This window comes from Symsagittifera roscoffensis, unplaced genomic scaffold, assembly GCF_963678635.1.
Source record: "Symsagittifera roscoffensis unplaced genomic scaffold, txSymRosc1.1 SCAFFOLD_506, whole genome shotgun sequence".
NCBI classification, from domain to species: Eukaryota; Metazoa; Xenacoelomorpha; order Acoela; family Convolutidae; genus Symsagittifera; species Symsagittifera roscoffensis.
In genome coordinates, this window is record NW_026971575.1 from 17,883 (window position 1) to 36,519 (window position 18,637).

At 39.1% G+C, this 18,637-nt stretch overlaps 1 protein-coding gene across 1 annotated transcript; it reads left to right on the forward strand.

Annotated features, from left to right (window-relative positions):
• Window positions 1-355: 355 nt before the first annotated feature.
• LOC134856514 (NKAP family protein-like) lies at window positions 356-17,396 on the forward strand (the record flags this gene model as incomplete). The annotated part of the gene is made up of 4 exons (XM_063872782.1): window positions 356-549; window positions 833-948; window positions 15,480-15,709; window positions 17,318-17,396. Coding segments are annotated over exons 1-4 (619 nt in total), but the record flags the coding sequence as incomplete, so codon positions are not given.
• Window positions 17,397-18,637: the final 1,241 nt, after the last annotated feature.

Here is an 18,637-nt window from a genome sequence, read left to right on the forward strand (position 1 = left end):
ATTTGAGGTTATCTAGAATTTATCTGACCAGAAACCGGACCTTTACTAATTTCCAGCAGCAAATCAACAATATATTTTATCATTAAGAGCATGAATGATCCGGGACTTCGATTTACGAAAAAGTTATCCGAAATTTATTAAAATTAGAGTCGATTTGTGTTCTTAGAGTCACTTGGAAAATTTAGCACGTGCGGAAATTCTGATTCACCTTTTGTTTGGCAAGGACATCATTTGGCAACTAATTAACCTCCGTTTTTTCAACTCAGTATTTTTGGCTTGTTTTTAAATCAGTAACTTCAGCTTTTTTCAACTAAGTCAATCATAGCTCGATTTGCGTTTCAAATAATAGTTAACTATGACCAATCAGCAAACAAAGTTGAACAAGCAGGAAGTAACTCAAGGTCAAAAGGTCAACGATCAAGGTCAGATGAAAGGTGAACGTCCTCCAAATGGTTACTACGACAACTCAACTGACAGAATGAAATATGAAATAGCTGCAAGAGATTCAGCAGCGCGTAGCAAAGCTCGTAGCAGTGATGGTGACAACAGGTTTCCTAATAACGAAATAGTTATAACGAAATTGTTAAATCTTTGTTTCATATCTCCGTTTTTTTCCCAGTGAATAAGAATAAAATTTATAAAAATCTAGCCCTTCATATCTTTAGACTTTGATGTTTCAATTTTGCGAGTATAGTGGGAAAAAACCAAGATAACTCACGCATTTAGCAATAGCAAGTCACGCTCAAAGTAACGAAACATTCAATCATTGCATTATGATAAATTTGCTTGAGAAAAAGGAATTAGCTGTGAAAAATTATTATCCTTGTTTCAGATCAGTCGGAAGAAAAAACTCAAATAAAAAGAATCATTTGAATGCATACTACACAGGGGTGGACCTGTTCCCAGACTCAAGTGAAGGCGAGGACGAATTGGAAGAGAATGAATCAAGTATATCAAGTTCTTAATGAAGTAAACGTAACACGTATCGAATTTAGTTTCAATCGTATCAAATCTAAACATCTTTTTATCACTATCACTACCATATCTAAAAACTTCCCAGGATTTTTACTGGAATGCATAATGAAAAAATATTGTAGTCAAAGAATTGATCAAGAGTGAGATCAAGAGCTGGAGGAGAACAAAGTTGTGCGCTCAATCTGAAAAAGCTGTATAAGACAAATTAAATTATGAGTATTTTTCGGTAAACACACATAACAAGAAATAAGCAATGTCAACGGTTTGCATAATCAAGATCACAAAATCAACTTGTTTCGGTACAACTCGTTTTTTGAGATAATTTCGCGCAAGCTAGCCACAAGAACCGGTCGGTAATGTCCTTGAGACAAATTGCTCTTTTTGGCGGTCAGCCTTAATCAAGGCTGAACCGAATTAGAACCAAAAAACAGTTAAAATAGAATGTAACCCCCGTTTTTAGTATATTAATACATGGGCAGGTGGGGGACTCGAACCTACGTCAACTGTTAACCTATATAATCGGCGTTAGCTTAGGCCACTCGGGCAACTGTGCCTATTTTATATGCATCTATACTCTTGTTTTATTCTGTACTCTTGTTTTGCATTGCAACATCCTCCCCCCTGAAGAAGGAAGAACCGGAGCGAGCTTAACGGTCGGCCGCGTGATTTCACGGGTTGCGGTCCTGACAAGGGCGGATCGGACGCAACCGTCCTGTCCGTAGTTCAGCTTGACGATTCGGGCAAGAGGGTAGTACCCACGCGGACTATCAGGCTCAATCACCCACACGAGATCGCCTGTTTTAAGAGTGAAGTCAGAATAAGTGTGCCACTTGACACGCTTATTCAGCGAGGGAACATATTCTCGAAGCCAACGAGACCAAATCGCGATAGCATATGCCTGCGCTCGCACGTACCTTTTTTTGTGATCGAAGTGCTCCCCGGGTAAAAGCGAAGGAAAGCTTGTGGCATTTTGTCCAAGCAAAAAATGGTTTGGGGTTAACGCTTCTAACTCACATGAATCGGTACTAACGGGAGTGATTGGCCTCGAATTCAAAGCCTGTTCAACTAGCAGAGTGTTGTTCCTAACACCTCTTCAGTGACTCGCCTACTGCCTATGATATCGTACAGCACGCGCTTCACGCTTCGGACGAGGCGTTCCCAGGAGCCGCCATGATGGGGTGCGCCTGGCGGGTTAAATTTCCAAGTAACACCTTTCTGTGGAAAAATGGTCGGAGCCATGCCATTCCAGCTCTTGATGCAGGCAAGTAATTCCTTTTCCGCACCAACGAAGTTCGTGCCATTATCCGACCAGATTGTGCTTGGCGTACCACGGCGCGCAGCGAACCGTTCAATGCCCATGACACACGAACTGGTGTCCAGAGATGGTACAATCTCAAGGTGTACAGCCCTGGTGGTGAGGCAAGTAAAAAGAAATCCCCATCTTTTTTCCGTGCTTCTGCGAACCGGAACGTAAAGCGGTCCAACGTGATCCACACCCGTATGATTGAAGGGTGGTTGCTTGTATCCGAGACGTTCGACAGGTAAATCGGAAATAATTGGCTGGATGGTGCTTGCTTTGCGTTTACGGCATGTCACACATTGATTTTCGATAGACCGAAGTAGTCGACGCAACCCAAGTATTGCATATTTCATATTTAAAACGGAGCGCATGTAATCTAATCCTTGATGAAAATGCTTATGGTGGAGGCTGCGGACCAACAAACGAACTAAGGTATGTCGAGCGTCGAGTATTATTGGGTGCTTAGTATCAAACTCGGTATTCACTAAGCTCACAATCCGTCCGGTGGAACGAATGATTCCAGCGGGACCAATAAATGGCGAGTATGTGGCAATTTCACTCTTATTCTTAATAGGTTTGCCAGCGGTGAGTGTTTTTTTACTCAACGGGGAAGGATTCCATCTGAGCAAGATGAATCAGTTTGCTTTCTGCAATATCAACTTCAGTGGGGTTGGTGATTCGTAAGTCCTTACCACGAAAATTGTTATGTGAAGGCAACATCCTCAACATAAAAGCGACTACTCGTTTATATCTTGTAAAGGAACGAAACCTTTCCCAATTGAACCCGTGTTCGGGATGTTTGATGGATGTGACATCGGTGACGAAGGAAGATGATGTCTCCAAGCAATTATCAACATCACAAGAAGGACCTTTCAAACGAATTTTATTGATTACACGTTCGTCGGGTATAAACGGCCATTCAGTAGTCCTGAGTATGCTCGGACCAATAACCCAGCTGCTATCCTTGAGGGCTTCCGAAGAAATCCCCTGCGTACCGGCATCAGCTGGATTATCGCCGCTCAGAACATGGTGCCACTCATCAATAGTGGTCGATTCGAGAATTTCGCCGACACGATTAGCGACGAATGCAGGTAATTTTTCAGTGGAGTTTAGCCACTGCAAAACTGTTGTTCTATCTGTCCACATGTAGACATGATTAACAGAGACGGTAAGGGCGGCCAGTATATCATCTTTTAGTCGTGTGGCGAGCAGAGCAGCTTGAAGCTCTAGCTTCGGTATAGATAGCGCTTTCATGGGCGCAACGCGAGCTTTACCAAAGATGAAGGATATTTGAGTTTTGTGCAAGCTCGAGAGTCGCGCACGCAAAAATCCAACCGCACAGAAAACGTCCTGCGATCTATCACCGAACATGTGGACCTCAATTTGATCCACAGGCTCCGTGAAGTAACAACGGGGAATAGTCAATTGCCCTAAGAGAGGGAGACCGGAGTGCCACTCGAGAAACTTATCTCTTATGTCTTCTGGCAATTCGTCGTCCCAATTTTGACCACTGATTTTCCAAATATCTTTAAGTAAAAGACGGGCCCTAACTGTGTATGGAGGTACTAACCCAACAGGGTCAAACACAGAAGAGACGAAGAGACGGTTTGTTGAGTTATTGCTTTATCGAGAGGACGATCCAAGCCTCTGCTAACAACCAATGTGTCTTTTACATGGTCCCACTTAAGACCTAAGACGTGTGATGATTGTTCGGCACCGTTACATAGTTCCTTGATGGGTGAAGATGAGGTTTCGGATTCCTCGGGGTTCATTGCTGAAGTGATTTCATCAGCATTACTGACAAATTTAGTCAAATTAAATCCTCCTAATTTTATTAAGGAAACCAAATCGCGACTAGTTTTAATTGCTTGGGTAACGTTCTCGAATGAATCCAAGTAATCATCCATGTAAAATTTTTCATTTACGACTGAGGCGGCCTCAGGGTATGTGGACATATTATCAGTTGCTTCTTTTTCGCAACGCGAAATTGGCGCACATAGGCGAATCCCGTGCGCCGAATATATGGCGAGTGTACTGATGAACTACCACATCGGAAGTGGTATCCTCCCGCCACAAAAAACGGAGCGAAATTTGATCGCGGGCAAGGACTTCTACCTGGAGGAACATACCCTCTATATCCGCGGAGACGGCGTACTTGTGTTGACGGAATCGCAAAAGCACAAAAATTAAATTTTGGAGTAGGTCAGGACCCACCAATAAGGACTTAGTTAAGGATGTGCCATGAAACTTAGAAGTACCCTTAAAGACTCGTCGCACGTTACCCGGCTGATTCGGATTTACGACGGGGTGGTGCGGAAGATACCACTCGCGATCGGAACGCTTACGTGGATCATGCGGTTCGACGGTAACGACATAGCCTTTCCTAATGTCCTCTCTAATTGTCTCTGCGTATCTTTCGAGCAGTTCAGGTTCTTTACTTAACCTTCTCTCCATTGTTTCAAATCGGGAGAGTGACGAGTAGTATTTGTTTGGTAGACTGACATTACTATCAATCCAAAGCGAATGCACAATGTATCTTTCACCATTGTGAACGGTTTCAGAATTTAGGATGGATAAAGCATGTTTATCCGCGGCGGAACGGGCATCGACTTGTTTGAAAGTACCATGCGATTCCAAATCGTACCAGGATTTTATCTGGTCGGTCAGAGAAGAATCTTCAACAACACACATGAAACACGAAGAAGTAGAATTACCGGACGGCGGCAACGGACTACTTAAGACCCAACCTATCGGTAGACGAACGGAACACGGTGAGTTTTTATCATCTCCCAAGATGAACTCAATGGGTCTAACGGCGTGGTAGTAGTCTTGTCCGATAATAACTTCAACGTCCTCATAAGTATATTGAATGGGCTTAATAGGTGCTAATTGTGGATATTTATTCTGCAAATCAGCAAAATTGATTAATTCGGAACCAATCCGAATATTGTCTTTAACATATGCACAGAGAGAAAATACGAAATCACTATTATTCGGCTCGGAGGAAACTGTAAATCTGACCCTCTGAGTCTCAACAACGGTGGTTGAAATGAAACCACTAATTGACAAGTTAACGGGCTCCCCTACTAAGCCGAGACGGTTTACGAGTGACGAAGACACCCAGGAGTGAGTCGATGCACTATCACAAAGAATCAACGTCAGGAGACTGGTTACATCTGAGGATACACCAAGTGTTGCAATTGGCAACAACCCTTTAGAAGATTCAAGGTCATGTACATCACTAACAGCGGCATGGGTGGAAGTGTTTGTATTCTCCTTGGATTTGTTTGTTCCAGCCTTATTCGAGGCTTTCGAATTTTACTTCCGAGGAAATATTCTTTCGGCTCCATGGAGCAAGAAATTATGTGTGCTATCACACTCTGGCTTCGGGCACTTTTTTGCTCTAGAACATTGCCGGAAACTATGATTGCCATTGAGACAAGCGAAGCAAAGTTTCTGTTCAGCTACGTATTTTGCTCGCTGAGTAGCATTCTTTTCCTTAAAAACAGCACAATTCCACAATGCATGACTACCCTTACACAAAACGCACGGCGGAAACTTAGACTTATCCTGAGCCTTACTAGTTACCTGGCTATTGGCTGCAAAAACTTTGGTTGTTTTTGGTTTAACTGGTTCCTCGTTTTTTGCCTTAGAGTTGAGTAAACGTAATCTTTCATGCCCCTCGGCTTTTTCTTTCAACCAGTTGTTAAAGTCTAAGAGTGTTGGTCGCTGCCAATTATGTCTAACAGTATGCATTGACCAAGCCTCCTTGAGGTTAGGCGGAAGTTTACTAACAGCTTGGTTTAACAAGTTAAACTCTTTAGATCATCGTTGAAAGACAATGACTTGAAAACTGCTACGAGGCCAGATATGGCAGAGGAGAAACTAATGACATTTTCCGAATTGTGCATCTTAAGTGGAGGAAAAGTATTCAGCTTATCAAGATGCGCACCAACAATGGCATGTGGTTGCCCAAACTTCCGTTGCAAGGTGGCCAGTGCATCCTTGTACATAACGCCACTAAAACTAAACTCCGCAATTGCGGTTTTTGCTTTGCCTGTGACGAGCGTTTTCAAGTATGTCAGTTTCGTATCATCGGTGAGAAAAGCGGAATCAACGGTGGACTTAAACTGACCAAACCATTCGTGCCAGTTTAATGGGTTGCCGTCAAACTGGGCTAACTTCCATTCAGGAAGATGATCTTTGCGGCTATGCATCAATAATTCCGCCAATTCACGAGCGGAGAAAGGTCGATCCGATGAACAACCTTGGTTCGGATAAGCGGAAGACGGTGCGTAGTCTTCCTTGACTGGCTGATAACCAGTATTAGTTTGATTGCCAAAATGCGGAACATGTTGTGGATGAACTGGGGGAGTATTAAAATACAGAGTCCCACCACTAGTATACGGAGCGGCGGTGTTACACGATGGGACAACAGTTGTCACATTAGAAAAAATGTTTCCAGCATTACAACACTGAGCAGGCGTGACGATTGGAGTTGTAGCTGCCAATCGCCATAAGTTTGCATCACTTGTGTAGTAATAGTTGATATTAGGTGACACAGTATGCGGAACAAAGGGAAGATTATGTTGCGTCTGGACTGGCGCTGCATGGCAATTAGGTGCCGAAAAGAAAACCGGCGTTGAGTTTACTCCAGAAGACGAGAAGCCACCACTAGCAAATGCAGGTGACAAAGAAACAAAACCAGAACCGGGTTGTGCCGGTAACATTGGGACAGGTAATGATTCCGGTTGCGCGATGGCAAAACTACCATTAGTTATGTTTGAACTCATGGTCTGTAAAGGAACAGCACACGGTGGTGGTAACACGTGTGCACTAGAATGCATAATGTTAACTGGGAAAGGAACAGAGGCTGGGAATGAAACAGAAGCTTGTAATGGCAAAAGGCTTGCGCTGCCAAACTGAGGCATAGCCCGATGTCAATGACTATGGATTCCAGGGTCACTCAATGCTGTGTGCTCATGGTTATGACTATTACTGGTGTGAATTGCATGAGCGAGGATGGCGGAAGTCGTCGGTCTTGAAGAAATGTGTACAGGAGTGAAGGCCTGCAAACCTGGCGCACTAGCAACGTCGGGAGGTGCTTGTGAACTAACAGAGTCTACCCAATCATTAGTTCGATCGGTTGCTACCTTTGAAATAGGTTGACTTACTCCTGTCGAGTTACTTTCCACTACCTTCTCGCTAACCTCAGATGAACTGTCCTCAAGTTCAAACGCTTTCACTTCCATTTCAATTAGTTGCTTTTTATGACTTTCAGCCAATTGCTCTAGTTCCAGCTGACTTTGTTTGGACTTAAGGCGGTTCTCTTGCTCTTTAAGTCTTAAAGAGACTTGATACTGCCTTTCCAGTTCCTCATGGCGTCGTTTTACTAAAGCTAATTCATGCCGTTTCTCACTTGATGACATAGTGCGAACAGTCGACGTATGACGAGTGGAAGCAGATTTATCAGACTTGTGTGAGTCAAGCGTTCTACTATCCTTAGACTTATTGGAGACATTAGACCTGTTTTCAGATACTCGTGCTTACGAGTCTCTTGTTTTGTGTGAGCGTGAGGATGTCTCAGACCTAGTTTGTTGTAAAGATCCCTTGCTCCCTGTCATGCCGGCTGCTGGAAATGACGAAGGTTCAAGGCTCATCTTGTAACTCTGAGCTTCATGCATTACTTGATCGTTCATTTCGGTTACTTTCTTAAGCCAAAGGTCTTGCTGAGCAATAATTTTTTCAGGGTTTTCCGTTTTTCCCGCTAACCTAATTAATTGCTCATTGACGTCGACAGCTTTTTCCAACGCAATTTTACGTTTGTAAACAGCATTATCAATTATTGTAGTGCGACTATTAGTCTCAATGTACTCAAGTAATAATGAGTGACCTTTAAGCAGCTTATTTTCTAGATTTGGACGGGTTTCGAATAATTTGCGTATCTTACTTTGGAATTTTTCGTCCATGTTTTTCACAAATTGACGGATGCTCACTTATAGAAAACAGTCATTTGCATTTGTAAATCAACATTAGCTTACAAGACGGGGGAACTTGACGTCTCAAAGCTTCTACCTGAAGCCTATTTCTTATAGCTTTCCGAGCTTTGAGGGGTAAGCGGTTTCGCTTCTTACGTGTCCTAAAGTTGTTAAGATTAGCGCTATAACGCCTTAGAAGGAAGAGAGTCTTTAACTCAAGGGAAGGAGGCTGGTGAAGCTTTTTGTACTTCTCAATTAGTACCTGGTCCTTAGCCTGACGCTTAGAGATAAAGTCTTTAACGACGTTGAGAACGAGAATACCTGTTGAACCTAAACTTTCCTCTATATCCTCGGTTCCGTTCCGTCTACAGTATACGATCGCACAAATGTTTGTCCTATACCTTAATAATAAATTGACAAGTTGCTCACTACTCAGCTTGCGGTTTTTGTTACTGCGGTGCATCTTTATCGAGTTATTAATGGAGTCGTGCCAAATTACGAGGTCGTTACGGTGCGACAAGTAGTGATGAAGGTAGTACTGTATCGTTTTCTGAGCGTTAAAGTTCAAACTTAAACCTGGCTTCGTAAAGCAAGTATCTTTCAAGCGCTTCTGGGGCGGAGCGGGAAGTTTTCGTAGCGCGTGATCCAAAGAACTAGCTCCTAGATTGAATACCATACACTTAGGGGACCTATGCGACGGCTTCGTTACGCTTAAGTACCAATGGGGTTGGAAAATTAAGTAGGTCGGTTGAACTCCAACAACACACACGGAGTAAACCTGAGTATGAAAGAATTCAACTTAACTCACTTAATATCACTGTTACTTTACTGTCACGCAACGAAGTCAATAATCTGACGGAATGAAACGGCTTTGGTTTACTCGAAGCGAACTGGCTTTCAGTTTCACCAATGGTGGGTGGGGGATCAGGCAAATTGGTTAAGTTCCAACACAACACGCGGAAGAAACCTGAGGATGAAAAAACTCAACTTAATTTGCCTGATATTTCGCTACCAGACCACTTAACATTAGGTTGGTGTCATCTTACAGCACAGTTTCGCAGAATTCTGGAGACTTTTTGAGAATTTTTTGGCAATTTTTTTACTTTTTTCACAAAATTTTTCGGAAAATTTTGGTCAGCAGCTTCGAGTCATAAACCAATCCAAAAAAAACTAGTCCAGTATCTCTTGTGTATTTTCCGATTTCACGGATTAATATTCCGTTCACAAATATCTAAAAATTTTTGGTATCGAGAAAAAATGTCAAGTCAGTTTGTCTATGTACCGACTGTAAGAAATTTCAGTTCAACGGAACTGTCCAAAAATTTTGGGTATTGAGAAAAAATACCGGGGGCTAGCTTGCGGGGAAATTTCTAGCATATATGACATCGTAAATCAATTTTATAGCACAATTTGAAAGTTTTAAACTAGTCGAGTTTTACAGTTTTAATTGGAGATTGGCGACACCGGGAAAAAACCAAAAGTTCGGGTGTCGAGAAAAATACAGCTCCACTTCGCCCAAAAGTGAACAATCAGGACACCTGAACTGGCCTCTCTTCCGCCAGTCTGCTCTTTCGCCTGTCTGCTGTATCGTCTGTCGGCCCTTTTGGCCAATCGCCCACTTTCGTCAAGTAAACTGTGTGAAGCGTTTCGGCCAATTCGGTACTCTGACGACTTTCGGCTAAACCGCACAATCTGACGATTTTCGGCCAGCTGAACAATTTAACAGCTTTCGTCCAAATGCCCACTTTCGGCTAATTAGACACTTTTCGACCAAATGCCCACTTTCGGCCAAAAAGAAACTTTTCGGCCAACCGCTCACTTTCGGCCAATTAGAAACTTTTCGGCCAACCGCTCACTTTCGGCCAATTAGAAACTTTTCGGCCAAACGCCCACTCTGTGTCCCTTGTGTCCCTCGGTGAAGCTCGTGTCGTAAAGAGAAGACCTCGGTGTCCCTTGTGTCCCTCGGTGAAGCTCGTGTCGTAAAGAGAAGACCTCGGTGTCCCTTGTGGGGCGCCAAAATGTGCGCTCAATCTGAAAAAACTGTATAAGACAAAATAAATTATGAGTATTTTTCGGTAAACACACATAACAAGAAATAAGCAATGTCAACGGTTTGCATAATCAAGATCACAAAATTAACTTGTTTCGGTACAACTCGTTTTTTGAGATAATTTCGCGCAAGCTAGCCACAAGAACCGGTCGGTAATGTCCTTGAGACAAATTGCTCTTTTTGGCGGTCAACCTTAATCAAGGCTGAACCGAATTAGAACCAAAAAACAGTTAAAATAGGATGTAACCCCCGTTTTTAGTATTTTAATACATGGGCAGGTTGGGGACTCGAACCTACGTCAACTGTTAACCTATATAATCGGCTTTAGCTTAGGCCACTCGGCCAACTGTGCTTATTTTATATGCATCTATACTCTTATTTTATTCTGTACTCTTGTTTTGCATTGCAACAAAAGTTTTTCTCTTTTTCCCTACGTGAATAATTTTACAAGTCAAATTTTGTTAGCATTATTCGATCATTATGAAAATTGGGCTCTTGACCTCGTAAAACCACTCATTATACCATAAAGTTCATGTTTGAGTGAGGTGGGGGGGGGGGGAGGAAAAAGAGCCAAAAATTGACATACGGACTAATTAGGCCAAGGCAAATATATTTGGTCTTCATGATTAACCTTGTAAAATTGCTGGTTACACCTTAAAATTGACTGTAGATCCCCCACTGGAGTTTCATGGAAAATAGTCGATTTTAATATATTATATTGGCAAAAAAACTCAACCCATATAATCGGTTTTCATGACTCATCCAACCAAGAAAATGGATTTTTATGCGATTATAATCGATCATTTTAAATATTTAAAAATCCATTATAATCGACTCTTCTGATCAAAAATCAAAAAATTTATTATAATTAATTTTCTAGGTCACAAAAATCCATGAAAATTGAATTCTTTCTGCAGAAAATTGCTTACAGTTAATTGAACTCTTGAAACATGTGTATGTGAAATTTGCGCAGTTACAGTGAAAGGACACCAAATTGTTAATATACTTCAACCCCTGAAACGCACCTTTATGCATGGCCCAGGTCTTTACCTACCATATCCCCCGTAGAACCATCCCCGCCGTAGAAGCATTTTCCCCGTAGCACCATTCAAAATAGTTTCCTAAAGCATGACATAAACATCGAAAATACATAAGTAGCGCGTGATGACTATTTGTTTATTTATTCGAAAAACTTTTACCACTGATTAAATGAAATAAAAATTGCAGAAACAGCGCGAATTGAAAATTCAATTGTTTGCTCAAAATGCATATATTGGCTCCCTTTTTTCACAACCAGCGAACTTTCTTTAGTAATTTCTGTGTTCTCATTGTCCGATTGTTGCAAAAATTGGCACTATTACAAATTAAGCTATGACAAACATATTTTTTCTCCCTATCTAATCTTGTAAAACCTCAGGTTATGCCAAAAAAATACGCTTATGTGAGTTAGCGAAAGAAAAAGAGCCCATTTAACATATATGAACAAATGGTTTCTCAGATATTGTTTCAGATCTGAGTTTTTATTGGTTCTTTTCCAGTCTACCACCTCGTAAAAAACATAAGAAAAACTCTGTTGTCAAACTTTGTTCACCTGTTCACGCTGACTCGTTTTGTTGCAGTTTATAACATAAAAAACCATTTTAGGTAGTTTTCATAAATTGAATTTTAGAAAAAAATCAAAAGAAAGGAGAGTTTATAAAGAATCATTTTGTTTTTCAAGCTAAAATCAGATCTGGGATAGGAAAGATATTCATGGTTGATTGGATGGGAGATGAAAAGGAAACAAACGTTTTTGCTAAAATGTTCTATCTAATTTTAAAAAGAAAGTAAGTTGAAATTAGTTATGATGCATCTTATGCAATACTTGATTGACGGTTTATCTAGACAAAACTAAGGAATTTTGGCGCAGTAACGAAAAATTAAGCTTACTGAAAGAGATTATAATGGATTATTTTTTCCGTAATTATTCGATTATATAAAAAAAAAACAGTTTATATCATGGTTTAAGTTTCCCATATCTAATGCATTATGATGGTTGATGATTACGAAAGCATGAAGATCATACGCATTCAGTGCAAAAAATTTACAAGTTAAATAAATTGTGGAAAATTTTTTTTGTCCACATTATGGTTTGTTTACACTAATTTTGCCTCGATGATCAAAACTTCCGCTCATTTCTTGTAACTCGTTTATAACCTCTAATCCACACTACCATTTTCATATTTGAAAAATTGTTTGTTGCATTGTCATAAGACAAGGAAACTTGGCATGGAGAAAAAATTAACTTGAGTGAATAATTATGTCCAGATCTTTTCTACATTACCCACATTTGAATTTCAATTTGATAAAACTTTTTATAAATTGTCATAATGGAATGAAGTTTTCCTTTGCGAAAAGCTTCAGCCTAACTACTGTGAATTCGCGTATTCTTCAATTCTTCTATCGCAGCCATAATAAAAAAACTAAGAAAATAGAAAACCCGTTGAAAAAAACAAAAGCTCCGAGGAGAAATATTTCATTCAATTTCGAAATTTTTTAAAAATTTTTTCACAATGTAAATGAAAAATGGCATGGTGAGAAAACTGATAAATGTGAATTGATTTGTTTGTCAAACCTGAATTTGTAGCGACACAGCTATCCATATTAACACGTAAAACGACTATAAAAAACGGAAAATTGAAAAATTTGTGGGCAAAACGAACCTTGAGAGGTTTTGTTTATAGGGCAATTTTTTATGACTATTGGTTATTTTATAAAGTTGATGCCAGAAGAAGAAATGAAAGATTAATAAAAACACCTTGATAACTATACAAAAAGGTAAAAAAAAAGTTGATTAAAAGATATTGCAGTCAGATATGGTACCTAAGCGTAATAAAATAGTTATCATCTATGAAAAAAGTGATGGATACTGATAATTTTATCATATTCTTAATTAAAAGTCTATTCTCCAGTCCCCCTGCCTTTTTGATTTTTTTTTAGTTTCAAATTCGAAAAGGCGGTTTGAAATAATTTCTGACATTTTTGATTCTGCGCTTTTCAATTTTTCAGTTTTTGTAATTGGTTTAAGCGTGGTTTTGGCTAAAAGCGTGATGCAAAATTGCAAGACATGAAGCAAAAAATGTAAACAGTTGTGAACTTGATCATCATGCCAGTTTCTTTGCATTATCACAACTAATTTTTGTTGAAAATTAAGACAGTGTTTTAATTTTACAAAAAGGGCACTTTGTTGTAATATTACAAATGGTATAGGAAACAGGAAAAAAGTTGATTTGAAAATTATTCAAAAATGAGAAAAAATTTGTTTAAGAAAATAAAACGTTTCAACATTGATAAATTGATAAGCGATAATTAAAGTTTCGAAACCGGTAAAAAAAACGGACACTATTTCAGGTTTTTGAATTCTCGTTTTGAAAAGGAGTCGTTGCTTCATAAGTTATGAAAGTCACTTACAATTTTTATTACAACCCCGGAGTTTTTTTTTACACTTTTTTGTATTGATGCATAGACTTATATATAGTGAAGTGTTCTTTTTTCTCCATTTACCAGTTCGTCGATTCGAGCATTGGCGACTTATTTGAACATATTAAGTTATTACTCCTGGTCGAAATTTTGGTAGGTCCTTCGGGTCATTTAAAAAAACATTGCGGGGCCAAACTGTGCTCTGGTTAACCGCACAGTTTTATGTTTGGATATTCCTAGATTCCAGAGACAAATCTTTAAGCATGTTAAAACTTTGTCGGAGCAACAAAAAAGGAAAGAACAAAAGAAGAACACAGAGCGCCTTCTTGTTCCGGAATCTGCTTACAAATCACAAAATGCACAGTTTGACCACGACTTGAACGGTCATTTCCTAATAAATTTTTTTCAAATGTCTACTGAAAAAATCATAGTTTAAACCAATATTATTAGAAATAGTGAGGTGAGTCAAACTTTTTGATTGATTATTGAGTTTTGCCCGAGGAGGTTCAGTAGAAGATCACATACTTTTTCTGGTTTTTATAGAACCTTGTAGCATTGATTATGTTTGTTAGATAGAGATTCAGACGAACAGAGGTTGAAAAATAGAGATTTATGAAAGCCAAAAAAGGACATAGAAAAAAAGAACATAGATAATGTGCCCGGATTTTTTATGTTCAATTATGTAGCAAATTGTGTAGCGTAAAAAATCTAACTCTTGCTTGAACAGAAACATCAACTTTTTAACTGATTTTTTTTTAAATCAGAAGCGAGTAGCACCGCTCCAATTGTTTTTTGGCTCTTTTTCCTTTCCCCCACCTGCAATTTTTTACTAGTAAAGTTACCATTCACATTGTCCGATCAAAATTGACAAGCGGAATAATTAAACTGTACCAAACATATTTGGTCTTCATAAATAACCTAGTAAAACCACTCGCTTCAGAGCCTTTTTTGTTTCAGTTGTTTGTATCTAACTTATTGGATTAATTGGTAATTTTATAATAATAATAATAATTGTAGTTCCTGCGAATCGCAGAGGATCTATCAGTAGGCCTTAACAGTCCATTTGTATTATCTCGCCACATTCCATCTCCCCACAGTGCTGAGCGAAGCTGTTTTTTTGCGACTCAAGGCCGTTTTTTTTGCGTCTAGAACTTTTACGTGGTACCACTTTTGCAGCCAAATTTGGTCAGGTTGTGGTAGACCTGAAGCTGGAGGTCAAGTGAGAGCTTGTTCTCACGCACTATCATAACCATGGCATGGGATCGAATACACAATCTGACGATTTCAAGTGCCTCCAATTTTGCGAGTTTTCTTTTGAATTTTGAAGAAGCTGAAAACTAACCTAGTTTCGTTTTCAATTTGCGTGCACTCTTAGTCATGCAACCCCGTTTTTTGCCCATTCTGGCGAAAAGAAGTTTTTCTAAATCTCAGGCCTGTTGCTGAAGAGCATTAGAAATTAGATCTAGAAGCATTGATTTGAGCGTAGAAAATGAACAGTTGTACAAATATGTGTACACAACGTGATTATAACATACAGTAGTCCTTCCAGTCTGGTATCAAAAAGTATACAGCCACCTTCATAGTGAAACTTGTTGATTTTTTGAGAGGTTTTAATTGGAGAAACATACAACATGATAAAAAGTTCAAAAAACATGATTTGAAATTATTCCTTTGAGAGGTTAAACATTTATATAGATTTACCCTGTCTGGTCCTTAGGTAGTTCCAGTAGTTCGTCCACAGAAGGCGAAGAGGACGAGTACCCAGTAGGAGGTGAGCCATGGGTGCACAGAGAAATTCCCCCCTATCAGCCATGGTGGACAAACAACAATAATAACAACAACAACATTGACAACAAAAACAACAAAGACAATGTAAACAACCACTACTCGTCACACCTGCCTGTACAGAATTTGTATGTGGGCAGACAAGGCCAACAGTTTCATCAGGTTATTATTTTCTGAATTCGGTCTTTTTTCTTTTTCCGCCCAAATTTTGTAAGTTGTGAAGTCAAATTTTTAAAGCGAAGAACAAAACACTAGTCGTAATAAAAGTATAGTTAAGGAAATTTAGTACAATCAGTTTGCTAATTTTGTATTTTGACGATTGCCAACAAAGCCGAAATAGTGTGCCTATTTAGGTAACTGTGAGAATGGTCAAATTTTTTTTTCTTGAAACTACATCCTGTTTTTCTAGCCCGGACTAGATTCAACAGATAATTGTAGCCGAGTGTAATGCGAAGATTTTACAAGAACAATCTATAGTTTCGGGCAGATCGTTTGATTTATGGGTTTGCTAAAAAATTTTTAATTTCGAACTGATATATAAATCTGATTGGCTATTTTCAGACATTATCCAATTCGCGTTATAGTGAACAAACTAACTATTTTGAACATATTATTTCTCCAAACTTTCCATTGTATTATCAGACATTTCGCCATATTAACACAAAAACAACCATAAAATTAGACAGTTTGAAAGATCTGAGGGGAGTAAAAAAAAGCTCAAAGTCTTGAAGCTACGAAACGGTGCGAGCCCCCTGTCTATCTAGTATTATACAGTCGGGATCTTTTCCAGTCCCCCCCTTCTAAAACACAGAGTTATAAATTGTTTTACGTGTTATATGGCTGAATGCGCCATGTTACGAAGTAAAGTATGAAGAACAAATCTGTTCACAGTTGTCGATTTGTTCACCACGTCAAATTTCATTGCATTATGACAACGTTAATTAAGCTTTTCAAAATTGAATTTGAAAGGGGGGACTGGAAAAGAGCCTACAGTTGTAAAATGTTTGTTGATAGGGTCCAAGGGCGGATCTAGGATTTTCTCGAGAGGATGGCGGGTTTTCAAAAATTCTAGATCAAACTTTTTTTTAGGCCGACCTAATGGAGTTTCACCAGCAGACAGTATTTTTACAGGTCAATAAAGCCGTTTATGGTCAGCAAAAATACATTTAATAAAAAGTACCAAAAGGGGGACCCTTTGGGTCGACAGGGGGTCGAAGCCCTGATGGGGAGGGGTCATCCGGCTTTTTCTTAGGTCGACCAAATAGAGTTTCAGAGCACTCCCAAATTACTATGAAAACCGTGTTTTGACCAAATTTTTTGCGCTGCAGACAAGTTTTTGCAGGTTTTCTGTAGGCCTTTTTCAGAAAATTGGACCAAATTTTTGCAAAAATTGCTTCCTCCCAAAAATTGTGCATGTTGGCGTCGTGGCGCCTATAGAAAGTATTTAGGGTTGGTCAGCAGGAAATGGATGTTTTTTTTTCACATAATACCAAAAGGAGAGCCTGAGGTTTTTCATGGGGTCGATTTCCTAAGGGTGGGCTAAGTCCGCTACTCCATTTTCCGCATTATGTCTCCCCCCTAGTAATTTATAGACCCCTAAAATACAAAACTCTGTGTTGGATTGGGGGTCTATATGTCTATTTTGAACCCGGCTGGGGTAGAAGAAACCCATCAATTCCGAGAAAAAATCTTGAAACACAATTTCAGAAATGCAGCTTTTATCTTCAGATTTGATCGTTTTTGAACTTGACTTTGTTCTGTTGTATCCAGGGTCACATGGAAGTGCCAACGGACAAAAACAAAAAGGATCTGTTGAGACAGGAATCATGTACAGGCAGTGTACTATCAGGTATGCTTTTTCCAAGGCATCTATTATACTTCAAAAAATGTAAGATAGTTTAAAAAAGCGAGAAAAAAGTTGAAAGTACTAATATCAAGTATAAAAGCGCTTAGAAAAATATAAAAAGTGAAAAAATTTTAAAAAATGAGCTTTTTTTATACGGTCATTAAATTATATGAAAATGCAATGAATTTTTTTGTATGCGACATTTTTTTCTTTGCGCGATGGCTTAGTTAAGGAACGAGAGTTATTCAAACTGCTTCACACTTTAAAAAAAACGTTTAAGCATAACAATGACCCCAATGCAACTATGGCAATAGAAGAAACTCTAAAATTAATCACAGCCACAAGCGCGCAAAACGTTTTGCAAGCCTGGCATTAGCGGGTATGACTTTAGAGAAAAGTTAGAGCCAGTTATCGACGCAAAGACGCGATGCGCGCGTAGCGCACTCACAGATGATCATAAGCCGAAGCTTTTAGATTGTAGCTCTTTAAATTTTTTGTGAGTGGTCAATGGTCCTAAATTTTTTGAGTTGTTTCTTTTTTGTTGTTCGGCCCATTTCAATCAAGGTTTGAGCAGTTATTGTACGATTGAGTTCAAAGTCTTGCTTCAAGATTCAACACTTTGAGTGGTTTTTCAGGAAAGTAATTTAGGTACCTGGATTATAGTTCTAGCACAAACTGCCCAAAATTCAGCTCTTGCTTAAATTAGGCCCGAAACTTAGACGGTTTTACGGTTTTTATAACAAGATTTTCAGAGTTTTAGCAAATTGTGTTAAATAGTTATCCCCAAAAAAACGACATCCTGCTTTGGCTTAATATAATTAATTTGCTTTTCAACAAATCTATCGATGACTTCTTATGACCTATTGAAAAAAGTCTATCTTATCATTTTAAGCTGAAAAAATTATTCGGCTAGAACTTTTTGCTTGAATTTTTTTGGTTCAAAAAAATTGGTCAATCGGCAATTAAATCGGGAGTTTTTCGGCGATTAAAAATGCAAATGAAAGAATCTGAGAAATAATTACGAGTCCAAACTGTGCATTTTAGAAATTGTAAGCGGATTCCGCAACCAGGACGCTCCTCTTAATATTCTTTTGTTCTTTCATTTCCTTTGATTGTTCAGACAAAATATTAATATGTTTTAAAGAGTTGTTCATGGAATCCAGGAGCATACAGACTTAAAATTGCGATCCTATCCAGTGCACAGTTTGGGCTCGCTATGAGCATGTTTAAGAAAAAAGTGTTTG